This window comes from Typopeltis vanoorti, chromosome 26 (genome assembly GCF_054136105.1).
Source record: "Typopeltis vanoorti isolate ZY-2024b chromosome 26, IOZ_Tvanoo_1.0, whole genome shotgun sequence".
NCBI classification, from domain to species: domain Eukaryota; kingdom Metazoa; phylum Arthropoda; class Arachnida; order Uropygi; family Thelyphonidae; genus Typopeltis; species Typopeltis vanoorti.
In genome coordinates this window covers 29,005,274-29,021,599 of record NC_143574.1, presented here as the reverse complement: position 1 = coordinate 29,021,599, position 16,326 = coordinate 29,005,274, and the positions used below count along the sequence as shown (strand labels likewise).

At 34.7% G+C, this 16,326-nt stretch overlaps 1 protein-coding gene across 1 annotated transcript in view; it reads left to right on the top strand.

Annotated features, from left to right (window-relative positions):
• The window catches only part of Dip-B (Dipeptidase B), a 93,995-nt gene that overhangs the window by 27,646 nt on the left and 50,023 nt on the right, over nt 1-16,326 (top strand). The window contains exons 6-7 of the mRNA XM_090414946.1: nt 5,843-5,967; nt 15,002-15,177. Coding sequence (XP_090271072.1) covers nt 5,843-5,967; nt 15,002-15,177 — 301 coding nt within the window. The remainder of the gene's footprint in view (nt 1-5,842; nt 5,968-15,001; nt 15,178-16,326) is intronic.

Genomic DNA, 16,326 nt, shown 5'->3' with positions numbered 1-16,326 from the left:
CATCATGATTACTTAATATTCTGATCACAGACATTCTTGAATTGTCAATATCTGTCCTCCTTCCTATTGTTTTTCAGCAATACTCCTAAGAATAACTCCTAAGAAATACACTAAAATATATAAAAAAATTGCTAATTATATGAAGAGCCAAAGGCTTCAATTCGGCGACATGAACTTATTTAAGTTAAGGGATATTATATCCCATATTGTTTCTTAGCCGAATAAGAAACTCAAATAGTTTCATGCTGAATATAGAAACTATATAAAGTTCGGTGATTTCAAGCGTAAGCAAATACCTGGATAGTGCAGCATCTGATCCTTTAAGGTAGTGCAAGGTGAGGCAACTCATAGAAAGGGTGGAGCAAGCTCCAATCACTATTCTTGATATTTACCCATAATGTGAACTTAGCTCCTAGGAGCTGTATTATTGTTCAACATTATGAGAGAGGTCACTACCCAGACCGGTTTCGATCTTTTTTTTTTGAGGTCTCATCAGTAAGTAGGTAGATCTAGTTAATACCAAGTTTGTAGCAAACAAAACTTACATCCCTTTTATGAGAATTGCCAAGAAAGTGTCCTAATAAATTACTAATTATATGAAGAGCCAAAGGCTTCAATTCGACAACATGAACTTATTTAAGTTAAGGGGCTTCAGCTTGCACTACCTTAAAGGATCAGGTGCTGCACTATCCAGGTATTTGCTTATGCTTGGAATCACTGAACTTTATATAGTTTCTATATTCGGCATGAAACTCTTTGAGTTTCTTATTCGGCTAAGAAACAATATGGGATATAATATCCTTTAACTTATATAAAAAAAATGTTTATTGAACATTTCCACTATATCTTCAGCTGATGTGACTAGTGTTCCATCTCTAGAAACTGTCAGCCTTCCATTTACTCATGACGTAATTGTAGAATTCTTAGAATTCTTTTGCTTTAGTGTTTTAGCCAATCTCCTTTCATATGTCAATTTCTCCTTCTTCACTACACTCATCAACTTCCTAGTCTACATGTTATACTCCTTGTGTTACTGAGGGGTACCCTGTTCTCTATATCTTCTCCATAACATCCTCTTTCTCAGAAGCTCCTGCATGATTCATCTATTTCACTCCTATTTTGTATTCTTATAGTTAAGGACAATAAATTATGTGACATTGCCATAAGTAACTGATTTCTCTAAACTTCAGTTGATCAAGCTGCTACACATTGCCAGTCTGTTTCCTTAATTTATCATAGTATTAGATCTGATTATTAGTATCTGGGTGTGTGGTGGAGGGGGGGGGGAGAAGAGTTCACTTAAAGATGTGACTGTTCGGCATTTGGTTGGTGACAGTGATCATGCTCTACTGACTTGGGAAGTTGCTAAATGTATACATGTTCATTCAGAAAAAGTTACATGCTGAACTATAAAGCAGGAAATTATGGCTATCTGAGGAGAAATAATAAATTCAGTCCCATGGTATCAGTTGCTAGACGGAGAAGTGTGTTGTCAGTGCATTGGAAGTATTAAAAAAAATTCATCTGGAATGCAACATCAGAATATGTCCTTAGAGTTCGATGGGAATGAAATGGATTGCAATCTTATGAAGCATGAGATTCTTAAGAAAAGTTTGATGTGGAAGGAATACTGTGTGCATAGAAATGATGTTTAGTTATGAAAACTTTAAGGCATGGTCCAGAAGAGCCACAACAATTGTATGGCAAGCCAGATGCAAGTATGAAAAGAATCTGGCTCCGCAAGCAAAAGGCAACCCAAAAGAATTATGTTGTTATGTTGCAAGTAAAAGAAAGAATGAATATGAAAAAATAACTACTGAATGTGGATGGTATGTAGGTTTGACTGATGAGTGCCTATTTTGCTAAAATCTATTAACCTGGCGTATACAGTATAGAGCTCAGTGCTACCTCTATGGGAAAAACTCATCTGTATGAGGCGATACTAGAGCTGTTGCTGCATGAACTAAATAAGAATTCAGCAATGCAGGCTGATAGGATATCAGCATATGCTGAAAAAAGTGTTTAGCTGAATTGACTATAAGTCTCAGCACAGGGAAGATTTCAAGTGGAAAGAATGTCTAATTATTGACCTGTCGGTATCTCTAGAATGATGTTGAAGATTTTGGAAAAGTTGATAAAAGTTCACATACAGAGAATCTTTACTTTGCAATGAACAGCATAGGTATACTAAGGGTATAATAATAAGTATACCTTTTACACTTCAAGAAGTGTAAATTGGCTGAATTGTGCACAAAACCTTCAAGAGACCATAAAAGATATGCTAATGAAGAAAAGTAGAGACTGAAATAAACTTTACAGGGAAAAGAACAATGATGAGAGAGGAAAATTAAAAATGAAAACAGCTAAAGCACTGTAAGACTAATTAAACAGCCTAGTGGATCAAATAATCAATAAGCTGTAATCAGTGAGAAAAAGCATAGAGAATATTTGTTACAACTGTGATGATTGCAGTGCAAGATATTATCGCATTGGCATCTCTTGGAGTCTCTCATCATTGGAGGCTCATACTGTTATTCACAAAATACTTATCATACTGCTCCTTAAGGTCGTTTACTGAAGTGACTCCTCTGAAAACCCATTCTACTATTTCTCTCTAAACAAAAAAGTAGTCTTCACGCTCTTACTGACAGCACTCTTATTAAATACTTTCTTGGAGTGACGGCATGAATTTAAAAATTCCTTCAAAGATAATTTGAATCTGAATCTTTCCAATCAGTGTTTAAAATGTTAAGCCAAACTAATCTAAGATGGGATGATTACTTAAACAGAGTGGTCTGATGTCAATAAAAATACTCCACAGAAGACCTAACTCTTGACGTAGTGATGCAGTTAATAGTTCTTTTAAAATGCAAGATCTGACTATACTAGAGACCTGGTAAGATCAATTTGGAGGAAAATTATTGATAGGAAGCTAGTAATGATGTAAATTTACTTTCAATGATGTAAAAAGTACTCTCATTGTATCCTGTAACATCCCTTGAGGATATATATATATATATATATATATATATATATATATATATATATCCTATTACAGAAGAAACAGAAATTATAAATGAACTCAGTTTTCTAAAAAAACGTTTATTAACAATGGCTTCTCTCCAAAGAAGATTGACAAATTTCTTTCCCCCAGGCACTCAACTACTGCTGAAGATCCCCCTCCCCCAAGAGCCTTCATCTCCTTGCCTTACATCAGCTCTCTTTCACCAAAACTGGCAAAGATTCTCAAGAAATTTAACTTCAAAACGTGCTACACTACGCTTCCAAAACTTCGTTCATTACTTTGCAAATATAAACAGAAACATCTTCCTACTCAGTTTCCAGGAGTCTACAAGATTTTATGTGATTGCGGAAAGCCATATTATGGACAGACTGCTAAATCCATCCTTCTACGTTTGGATGAACACCGTAGAGATATCTCCTATAACAGGACTAGAGCTAACGCTCTCTCTAGCCACGTTCTCTTTTCTGCTAATTCAGACGAAGGCCGCCAGCACATTGTAAACTGGACTCAAACTGCTAATATCCATGTGTGCTACGAATGAACTGGAAAGAAAGATTGTTGAATCAAGAGAAATTTCTCTAGATTCCTCTCATATTAACAACAGCCTGAGTTACAATCTCTCGGACGCACACGTTGCTTCTATTCAGTACTGGCGCACTCACGACAGCGCGTAGTATTCGTTTGTATGGAACTCATACTTGCATTTTTTCAAACATGCTACTGTTTTTCACTTGTTCTGTTAGTACAATGTTAAGTCTCTGTAGTTTTTTATATACTTCTTTGAGTATGATACCTGATGATGTTCTTGTAACGAAACTAGTAAACTAGTAGTATCTTGTTAAATATATCTTGCCATCTTTTCTCTCGGTAATAGTCATTAAACTTATTTTATATATATATATATATATATATATATATATATATATATATATTAGGAATTTATGATCATTATATATATGGAAGGCTGTTTACATAGTAAGTATGGGATTGAAGTATAAAGTACTAGTTTGGATAAAGGATGGCTTACTGATGGATATCAAAAAGTGGTGTGTGTAAGATTTAAGGTAATCAGTGGCAGATTCCAGGGAGATTAGTCATTGATCCATTCTTATTCAGTTTTTACTTTAATCACGTTAGGAAGAATTTGACAGGTGACATATAGCTATTTGTTGATGATGCAAAAATAGGCAGGTTAATCAGAAATGTGACTGACATGGCTTACTTCCAGAATGATTTGAATAAGCTAGAATTATAGACGTGTGAAAATGTCTGTTAGTATAATGTTAGTAAACGTAAAGTTACGTGCTTCGGTGCAATGAGATATGCATGTTATATATTGGCTGGATTATGCTAAAAGAAACTACCGTATTTTTCGTGTATAAGACTATACTTTTTTTCTAAAATTTTTAGATCAAAAATTGGGGGTCATCTTATACATGGGGGGGTAACTGGTTGAGTGACCCGCGGTTGCCATGGCGAAACTGCTGGCACCTTGTCTACGCATACAGACTTCTGCCAATCATTACCCTTTGTTAACTCTGTCGATTGATGTCATTAATGGCTGATTCTGAATAAACCAATCGGAACTCTGAAAGCATTCTGCAACTTATTGGTGGGGTAAGTTAATGCATTAACAATATTTGAGCACTAGCCCATAAAAATGTCCAAAAATAAAAAATGATTGTCATGAGTGATGCATAATTTCTTAGTATGTATTTTAAAAAATTACCTAATTACTAAATATACTTTGAATATTTAAAAGACCATCAAATGTGTTCTGTTTTATGTTTAAAATATTGATTTCTTAATTTTGGGTTCGTCTTATACATGGAAAAATACGGTAATTTGGCTGGGGGGGGATCTTGGAGTTTTACTACATAGGAAGTTGAAGTTCAGGTGCCATATAGCGAAGATTGAAAATAAAATATGACTTGGATGATAATTGCAGTGTTGAAATGAATACTGGTATATATAGGAATATGGAAGCACTTTAACTGGTAATTAATTTACAGAATTAACAACGCATATAAAGTATATTAATTAAAGGTAACTTTAATAAATAACTTCTATATTTCGGCGTATAAGCCTTGCTACTAGAATGGAAGCACTTTGCCTCTTAACAAGGCTTTGATGTAACCTCATCTGGGCTATTGCGCACAGAGTGTGCTTGTCTGAGGTTAATGCTAAGTGGAGAGGGTGCAAATGATAGTGTTAAAGATGATATCAGAACTGTGTAATATAGATTTATGAGCAGAAATTGAGAATTTGTGGATGCTAGCAGAGAGGAGAAAGATGGGTAATATGATAGACCTACAAACTTCTGTAATAATAGAGGATACCAGCAGGCAGAATGTTTCATTTTGTGGAGGTGAGAAGAGTATGCAAGGCATCAGCAGAAGTTGAGAATGAATGGAGACAAGAATGGGACAAGAACTAGATTTTTCGCTCAGAACAGTGTGTTGACTTGAATGGTTTGCCTTTGAAGGTTGAGTGCGTATAGTATGAAGGAATTCAAAAGAAAGTACAGTGTGATTTCGATGATATGTGGCCTTCCTCAATGAGTCTCTGACAAGGAGGTCTCTTGTTATAATAATAATAATATATATCTATGTAGCCCTTATAGTATTGGTTTAGGAGAAATTATGACCAGCACTAAGAAGCAACTGATCCCAAATGGGATGGTTGGGGATAAATATTGGAATTTGTAGTTTTGTAAAGGTGAGAGTCAATCCAAAAGAATAATATTTGTATGTATTAAAAATACGACTGAAAATTTATATTTCTTTTTTTTTTTTTTTTTCTCTTTTTCACTTTAAGCCTTTAGAAATCCGGGAAGCTCTACCTACGAAGAAGTCCAAAGCCGATGCATTAGGCATCAGTAACGTAACGAATGCTAACCCAGATCATCTGATAAATTTAGCTATGGTACTTGAAAGTGGAAGGTTAGTGGATGCTTTTATACTGATAGCCTTATGTATAGATATCAAACTATAAGAATTTTGTTCTTGCTGAATACAGAATATAACAAGATAACAAATCTGCATATTTAAAACTATTCCAAATGAATCATACTTGTTAATCTCACCTGGTTGGAAATGTACAGTGCATTTCAGTATAATGGATGGAATAAAGGGAAAAATATCTGTGTATCCTTCTCTAGAGATCAAACATGGAACTTTTTAAAAGTCCATTCGTGTGAATCTCTAGTAAACACAGTAATGGTCTCACACTTACTGAATATCATCCACCTCCTAATGATATTTATAATCTCCATGTCACATCAGTGCCGCACCTGATGCTGGACCGTGCCTTACTTCGTGTAATATACACATAATAAACACAGTACCGGTCTACAGATAATATACATCTGTATATTATCTGTAGACCAGTCCTACTCTTCTTTCTTTCTTACTTGTTCCTCTTGCTCCTTCTCCCAATGCTATTAGAGTAGTTGAGGGCTAGGGGTGAATCTTTCTTATTATACTATGTTTTTTCCATCTCATGCAGTGGGAGCCTGCTTTCCCTCCCAAAAGGCAGGTTTTGGAGGCCTTAAGGTGACAGCCTCACCACCGAACTCACCCTGCGAAAGGTTGGTAGCCTATCCACGGGAAATTTACAATCACTCGTAAAGCTCTGAAGAAGAAAAATAGGATGATTTTAAAATCTATCTGCAAGAGTAAAAACACTACGGACTATATAGAATATAAGAAACTACAGGTTGAAGTCAGAAATTGACCTGGCTAATGGACAGGGACTTCTCTTTGAGAAATTAAAAATAGCTGCTTGCAATGAGCTAAACTGAGAACTAAAAAAATAGAAACATTGATATAGCACAATAAGTGAGACAAAAAAGAAAAAGAAGGGATCTCAAATTCTGGAAGGTTATGTCATGATCTTCTCCAGAATTGCAGAAGACAAATGGCCTTCATCTGGGGTTGCAATTTGGATTAATAAAAAATGGAAAAACAAATTCTTGGATTATACTTGGGTATGAGACAGAATAATCAAAGTTAGAACGAATATTTTCGGAATTTATGCACCAATAAATGGAAAAGAGGAAGAGACGGAAGAATTTTACGGAAAACATTCAGGAATGTATCGATGAAACAAATAAAAATGAAGCAACAATTTTGATGAGCGATTTCAGTGCCAGAGTGGGAAATAACCCAATAACAGGATGCATTGGATCAGAGGGAGAATCAGTAATCAATAACAGTGGAATTTTATTAAGAGACTTCTGCATATTTAACAGTCTAAAAATTAGTAATACTTTCTTCAGGCATAAAAATATACATAAGTACACATGGGAAGCAAGAGGAACTAAATCACTTATAGATTACATTATTATTAACAACAAACTAAATAATATCAAGGATACAAGGGTTTTTAGAGGGAGCAAAATTGATAGTGATCACATGTTAGTTGAAAGCAGATTTGAATTCATAATAAGAACTACATACTTCAAAAGAAAAAAAGATAATGTACCAACATCTAATAAACAGTTTAAAATTCACCTCCTAGAACAGGAGAGTATCAGAAACATATATAAATGCAGAATATTGAAACTGAATATTGAAAGTTAGTAATGATGTAATTTTTTCATGTAGTACTGTCATATCCTGTACACCCCTTGAGGGTACATGGCAGGAATTTGATGATGATGATGATGATATTGAAACTGACTGGAAAAATATATAGGAAACCATACTGAAAGCAGCAGAAGAAAGTTTAGAATAAAAATCAAGGAAAAACAAAAAATGGCTCAGAACTTTGAATGATAACAAAGGAATTAATCAAAAGAAAAAATAGGCTTTTAAAATCTATCTGCAAGAGTAAAAATACTGCTGACTATATAGAATATAAGAAACTACGGGCTGAAGTGAAGGCTTTCCAGAAGTATATGCAGAGAAGATTGGAGTAAATATGTTAAATCATTAGAGCAGGATATCATTGGATCACACTGGAGCAATGATCACAAAGAATAGGTTTTAAGTTTTTCAAGCAACTACAAACAGCAGAAAATCACCATTTAAGAAATAATCTAATTTCCAAAGCAGATTGGATAGCCACTATAAAACATTGTGGAATGAAAAACAAGAAATACAAAACAATGGCAAAACTCACAAAATTGAAGATATAAATACACAGGAAAGTACAGAAGAAATAGCAATAGAAGAATTAAAAAAAAAGAATTTAAAAATTCAAGAAATTGAAAAAACCCAGGCCTCGATGGAATATGCATTGAGCTCTTTAAATATGCAGAGAATAGCTTAAAAAAACCTACTTAAACTCTTCAGTAATATCTGGAAATATCAAAAGATCCCAAAAGAATGGGAAACTGGAGCAGTAATAAATATTCACAAAAAAGGTCCCAAGGACAGAGTGGAAATTACAGAGGCATTACTCTCTTAATAATGGCATCTACACTATATGCAAACATTTTAAAGAACAGGCTAATTAAATATACAGAAAATTATTTAATACAATAAAAAGTGTATACAGAGAAACAAAAATTTGCAGATGGAATATTATCAGACCCTATAACTATAAATAAAGGAGTAAGACAAGGTTTATCTCCGATCCTATTCAATATTTATATAAACAGAATCCTAAAAGAATGGAAAACAACTGTCAAAGATGGAGTTAAACTAACAAATAATATACAGCTAAATACAATACTTTATGCAGAGATCAGGTACTAATTTCAAATTCAGAAGATAAACTCCAAATTGCAACTAACCGTCTAAATGAAATAGCAAAAAAATTTAAAATGGAAAAATCTAAAACAAAAGCTATGGCAGTGTGTGGAAACACTATTCAAAAAGTCAAAATTATGCTTAACAATAAAATAATAGAACAAGTTGCAGAATTCAAATACTTGAGAAATATAATCTCGCAATATAATACTGATTCACAATTGGAAGCGAGACTACAAATTTACAATAGAATTAATGGCATAATTAAAAGAAATTTTGGAAAACAAATGACTAAAGAAACTCAAGATTACATAACATGACCGCTAAACCATCTCTCAAATTTGGAAGTGAAACTTGGATTCTAAAACAAAGACTAGAAGCAGCACAGATGAAGTTTCTAAGACCTCTCCTGGGACTCATTAGGTTAGATAAAAAGAAAAACCTAGAAATAAGAGAACGATTAGATACAAAAAACATCATACAAAAAATAGAAGAATATCAGCAAAATTATCTACACCGCATAGAAAGGATGGGTAACAATAGGATCCCCAAATTAGCATATAAATATAAACCTACAGGAATAAGAAACTATGGATGTCCAAGATTAAGGTGGAAAGATCAACTTCATCTGCAGAGCAGGAACAGGACATAAAAAAGCCTATACCTGAATTGCTCAGACGACGAAGCGATAACATTGTACGTAGATAATTCAAGATGAAGTGTGAAGTATCATAATAGAAGTGTTTTTATAAAGTAATTTTGCTATTTATTTTATAGAAGTTTGTTGTATAGATTGTATAGATTTTCTGTACATTCAAATGAAAATTTCAAATCACATGGAGCAAGTGAAAAAATTTTTTATAAAGTTCTCAAGTTGAATTATTCAGTTTTTATTGTTCATATCTGATGTATGCTAAAATCATTCCCACAAGTATTGCATATGGCAATGATTAAGTAGAGCAAAAACATCTCATTTATGATTAAAAAAAATTATTTTCATCATTTGAGATTGTGAATGTTCTAGAGAAGATTGATGAAGTAAGGACATGCCTCAACGAAATATAAGCTTTCATGAGATTTATCAGCTTCCATTTATAAATATAAAATTGTCGTGTAACTGATATTTATACTGCACCAATCATTTGCTCTGAAATATTCCTAATATATTTCAGTATGTGTGTATGGACTGAAAATTTGGGATTTAGTCAATCAGACTGTATTTCTGTTAACTGAAATGTGGTAGCTTGTGAGTGAGATCAATGTAAAAATAAGAAATCTGGGAAAATGAACTAAACATTTCTTGGTATTCACCCTCAAAGTGTATACTGGATACTATGATAGTCATTATCAGTGCCCATGGATCCAATTCCTATTGGTATCTGATGCTTGTTTCACCATTCTTTGCCATTTTTTCTGCCCATTGCCAGAAACTTAAATCCTGCAAACTCTTTCCACACCACTCCTTCACATCATATATCCACTCTCACCATGGATCCCCCCCCATGAGTCACACTCATCTAGGAGGTCTTGTTTGTCATACACACAGCTCATCATACTGTGCTTTAAACACATTCAAATTCTTTGCAGCCACCACCTTCTCAGGGAGTGCATTCCAATCATTCACAACTCTCCATGCAAAAAACCTGCTTCTCACCCCCTCTTATACAGCTTCCAGGGATGACCTCTAGTGCTCCCCCAATCTCCCACCATTTTTTGAAAAACCTCTTCAACCTTAATCCTACAACACCCTCTTACCAACTTGTATATCTTTATCATATCACTCCTCTTACCAACTTGTACATCTCTATCATATCATCCCTCTTCCTCCTATCTACTAGACTCTGCAAATTGCATCATCTCAACCTTTCTTCATTTTCAGCCTTCTAGAGATCAGAAATTATTAGTCAATTGCCTCCGAACCATCTTTAACATCTCTTCATCCTTTTTAAAAACCAGATGACCAAATCTGTGCACAGTAATCCATATGTGGCCTAATCAGAGCCTTATACAGTGGAACCAGACTCTCCTTACGTCTACAAGTCGGTGTCCTCTGCATCATTGTCAGAATTCATTGTGTTGTCCTCACAATTTTGGCAATGTGTCCTCTAAATTTTAGATCCTTATCCACCATCACCCCAAGATCTCTTATTTCCTCCACCTCCAACAATATATATCCTCACCAAGAGTAAATTCTACATCCCATATTTGTTTTCCAAATTTTAAAACCTTACATTTCACAACATTGAACTGATATTCCCACCCATATGCCTATTCCCTCAGTTTATTCCTTGTAAGACCACAACATCTGCTTTACTCCTCTTAGTTTTTCCCAACTTTGCATCATCTGCAAACAAATGAATATCCCCATTAAAATCTTCTTCAATATCATTAATATACATGTTAAACAGTAATGGCCCTAAAACAGACCGCTGAGGCACACCGCTAGTGACTTTCCTTTTCCTGGATATTGCTTCCCCATACACAACTTGCTGATACCTATCAGATAGCCAGTCTCCAATCCAATGCACTAATCTAATATCCAACCCCATCTGCTGTGGTTTGGCTATCAACTTATGATGCGATAATCTGTCAAAAGCCTTTGCAAAATCTAAGTTAACTACTGTGTATCCATCTCCCACATTCAATGCTGCTGTCACCTTATACCATTGTTGTCAACCCAATTCTGGATTCTGATTCTCACCAGCCTTTCCAACACTTGAACCACAACACCTGACAGACAGATTGGCCTACAATTTGAAACTTGAGTTTTTTCCACCTCCTTTAGGAAGCAACATAATCTTGCTTTCCTTCCACGCCTTTGGAACTTGACCCAATGTAAGACTCATATCAGACATGCCAAGGCAAACGTCAATTTCCTGGCACATTCCTTCAACATACACAGTGATATATTATCATCAGATTCCACTACGTTATTAACATCAAGTTTGCTTAATTCTCCATATACTCTTTCTTCATTCAGTCTCCTTATCATTCACTGCTCCTAATCTCTCCATGTCGCATTCACATGGATGAAAGACCTTTATGAACTGCTCTTGAAATATCTCAACTATATTGCAATTCTGCCATAATTATTCTTTTTTGTCCTGGCTACATATCAAAAGGACTCACTAGGATTTTATTTTTATTTTTTTTTGCTTCATTAGCTAACTGATGCTCATACTGAACTTTTGCCACCTTTATCAACCGAGTCAGCCTCCTTGTCCATTCTTTGTATTCCTCATGGAATTATCACTTCTCTTATGTTGCCTCTACAATGTCTTTTTTCTCTGTATTGCATGCGTGTGTTGAGACTTAAGTGCTATGAGGATGTCATGTTGGAGGTTTAATGGAATATTATCAGCTCTGGGAAAGGATTAAAACTACCTTCAATGCTTCCAATATTTCGTCTCAGTCACTGAGACATCTTCAGGGATTATAAATAACTTTTGTAACAACACACTTAAATACAATACTAAGTGAAATAACACCATGGGTGACTAAAATCCTATCTAGGTGATGCATCCTCTATGGGCATTTGTAGGTGGCCTAGGATGTAACGTGGGATCTCTGATAATTAATGTTTCCCAAATTTTGGGAAGTTTTTTATGCAACCGTATTTATTTAAATTCAGTTGATATCTGAGTGCTGCCACAGATTCTAAAAGCAGTCTTTCTTTTTTGAATTTACTATGGTGGAGCATGGTGGTTTTTCTTCAGGAGATTCTGTGGGTTGTATCCAAAACATGGTCAGCAAGGCCATCTGATTGCAGATGTATGATTCATGTTCTTCTAGTAAGTAAGGCAGCTTGCAGGAACAGGGTACCCTCCTCCAGGCACTGAAAAAGATGGGAGCTGATCTTTGGTCGAATGGATCAGGGTAGTAAGTTTGTGGTGGGGCTTAAGCACTGTGTGGAGGTTGTACTTTTTTAAAGACTTGGCTGTTTATGTGCCACAAATATGGTGATGCCATTTCTGAAGTCCTTCTGAAGAGATGGTCAGGGAATGGGGAGAAATTAATTATTTTCCTAATTCTGTAATCGCTGTAGCCATTGAAAGGAAGGTGTTGTGTATGTGTTTGAGTTCGGTTGAAAGAGAGGTTCCACTGGAACAAAGATTGTGGGCTCTATTGGTTAGTTTTACTAATGCTGTATTGTTGAGAGGAGTGGTGGGAGTTTGTGAATGTATCTGCCTGTGTGAGTAGGTTTTCTATATACAGAGAAAGAAAGGTTACCATTAGGAAGGTGTGTTAGTGAGATGTCTAGGAAGGGTAAACTATTGTTATTTTCCTTTTACATCAAAAACTGAATTCTTGGATGTAGGCTATTGAGGTGACTGAGGAAGGAATCTAATGTGTCTGGGCCATGAGGCCAAATAGAAAACACATTGTCTACATATCTTAGAAGGTTTGAGAGGAGATGAGTCTATAGCTCATTTTTCAAAATTTTCCATGTAAAAATTGGCATGGGGGTGAGAGGGGGGGGGACCCATAGCAGTTCCTTCTATCTGTTTGTGGATTTTGTTCTTCCAAGAAAAATAACCAGAATCGATGGCAAAGAGCTGTAAGATATCAGAAGGAAAAACATTTTTAGGAGGGTTAAGATGTCATTTAGGGGAATATTGGTGAGCAGTGAGGTGATGTCAGAGCTTACTGATATGTCTGTATTATTTCAAGTTAGATTTTCAATTAAGGTTTTAAAGTGGGTAGAGTTTTTTTACATAGGATGTGGTAAGATCAGTGACATCTACTGTAGGTCTTAGGAGAGAATTAGGGTTGTGGATTTTTGGTAAACTGTATATCTGGTGGGGGGGGTGAGAACTGAAAGGTTCGAGTTCTTGTAATGTCCAGCGGCAGAGGATACTTTTTTAAGTAAGTTTTTTAACTTGAGGTTTTGTGGGATCGTGTTCTAGTGGGATGTAGAGAGCGTGATCTCGGAGAATAATCTCCATTTTTTTTTATTATATTCTGTGGCATTAAGGGCGATTTTGGCATTACTCTTATCCACTTTGGTGATGACGATGCCTTTTTCTTTCCATAATTTTCTGAGGGAAGCAAGTTGTCTGGAAGATAAATTACTTTTTTAAGGTGAAGACTGGGTGAAGATGTTGGGGACGTCAAGTCTGATGTTATTGACTGTTTCCAGCACTAAGCAACAGATTCCGTGTTCGATGTTGTACATTATCTAGCACCGGCACTTCTTTCAGTGTGATGGCAAAATTGTAGCCGAGGCTTGGAGGGCACTGACAGCATCTTCATTGAGTCTTTTTGATGATAGATTGACTACTGTCTGGAGCAGTTGACCTTGCAGTAGTGGTTTTGATTTACAGGTTGTTAAACTTTTTGATGTGCTTATTTTTTACTTTTTGGAATTCTTTCCATGTGGAAGCTTCTGAGATGTCAGAGAGAATGAACCAAATTTCAGGGTTGAGTATCATGGAGAGCTCTGATTGTAACAAGCCAATGGAGGCATTTGTTGCAGAGAGGCTGGCAATCTGCTCTCATAATAGTGCCAGGCTGGTACTTTTATATATGCGGAGGGCTATTTTTGAATGAAATTTAATTTTTAGTTTAACACAGTTAGGTATCACTCTTGTGTCCTGCCATCTTTTTAAAAAGCCCAGCCAATTTAATTGCCTAGATAAGTGTAGTTTCGACTTACCATATTGTCTTGATTTGTGTGCTATTTCTTCACCATGAATGATTAGAATCTGTGTGTTGAGGCTCAAGTGCTGTGAGGACATCATGTTGGAAGTTTAATAGAAAATTATCAGCACTGGGAAAGGACTCTTCCACCACCACCCCTCTTAACGATATGGATTATTAAAACGCTTAACCAGTGGAGCCCCTTTTGTTGAGCTTTGTGTGTGTTGAGAGAGATAGACAGTGGAGACCTCCTGCAATGAGTTTTTTTTTTTGACTCCATATAGTCTCTGATGTTAATAATTTTGCTTCAAAAGTTTTCATTCATAATGTTATTCTTCTTGAAATCAAATAATTTAAATTTAATAGCAGTAATTAGGCAAGTGACATTTTCATTTTACTTGTACGATTGCTTCAGACTGTAAAAATTCTGTTTGTTTTTTCTCGTGGGAGAAAAATTACAAGGGAGTGTTAATCTTGCTAGTGAACAGTTGCTGATTATCATAATCAGATATTGAAATTTTATAATGTTGAGATTCTGTATGATTTTGATTTGTTAACTTTATGGAATACTTTATATTAATCTACATGAAAACATTTTGGATTGTTATATACTGTTTGCTTAGATGATTATCTGTTTTAGACAGGTTTGTCGTGACATTGGGGGCTCAGATCCAGAACGAATGACACCTCCAGCAGTTACTGATTATGTAAAGGATATATTTAAACAAACTTGTATACAAGTGAAAGTAGTGGAAGATGAACTAGAAATAAAAAACAATTATCCATTACTTCATGCAGTCAATAGAGCTGCCCGTGGTAAGGATTTCATTTATTGAAATATATATTCCAATTTCTGATCTTTATTTGTATTTCCTGAGGAAGAATTTGATTTTTGACAGAAAAATTACAAGGGGAAACTTCTACCATGGGAATCTTTTTTAAAAATTAATTTTAGAAATTAATCTGGAATGTATTTTTGATGAAAGCTCCATAATTTATATTAAAACAATTTATATTGTTTTATTATAAATTAAGAACTTCCTCTTCATTTTTATTTTATTTATTTTTATTTGCATAAAAGCAAGAAAATGTTAAATACATAAATTATATATATTTAAGCTTTTCATGGCTATTGTACATGATTTTAAGGAAAATCACTTATGACTATATAGTTGAATGTTAAAATAGAATATAACTAATTTATTTTTAAAGGCACAACTAGTTTCGTCTTTCTAGAAGACTTCATCGAGTGCATAATACAAAAGAAAAAAAGTGATACATAAAAAAACATTGTTAATAGGTAAAATTAATGTTAATAATTAAAACATTACATTAATAATTTAGAACAGTTCTAAATTATTAGCAGATTGCTCATATTAGAATGAATTTGTGGATTAGTTGTATTGTTTTCATGCATGAGAATGGCCTTGAGACTGCCATAGCTGAATAGCAGGGGAGTAATATAATATATATTATTTCTACAAATTTTCTACATTGCTCAGTTGTGTGTGTGATCTAGTTGGTGTGTCTTAAAAGTAATGTACTAGAAGTTCTTTTCATTCATGCATCACAGTTTGTCTCTCTCTCTCTCTCTCACACACACACACACACACACACACACACACACACACACACACACACACACACACACACACACACACACACACACACACACACACACACACACACACACAAAAAAAAAAAAGTTTGATTTGCTGTCATTGCAAAAACTGATTGAATTTAGTCACCCGGAAAAGTTCTATGTAGAAGAAAGCAAGAAAAGAAAAAAAATGTTGTGGTAAAAGAATTTCGTTCAGATCATACAGAAAAAGCACCCCCCCCCCCTCAGGCTTTTCCACTAATGTGAATAGAGTTGATACTAAACTTTCTGATGACTAGTCTCAAAAATAATTCACTTCCTTTTTTTTTTTTTTTTTATAACTACATACATTTTTATAAATTTTC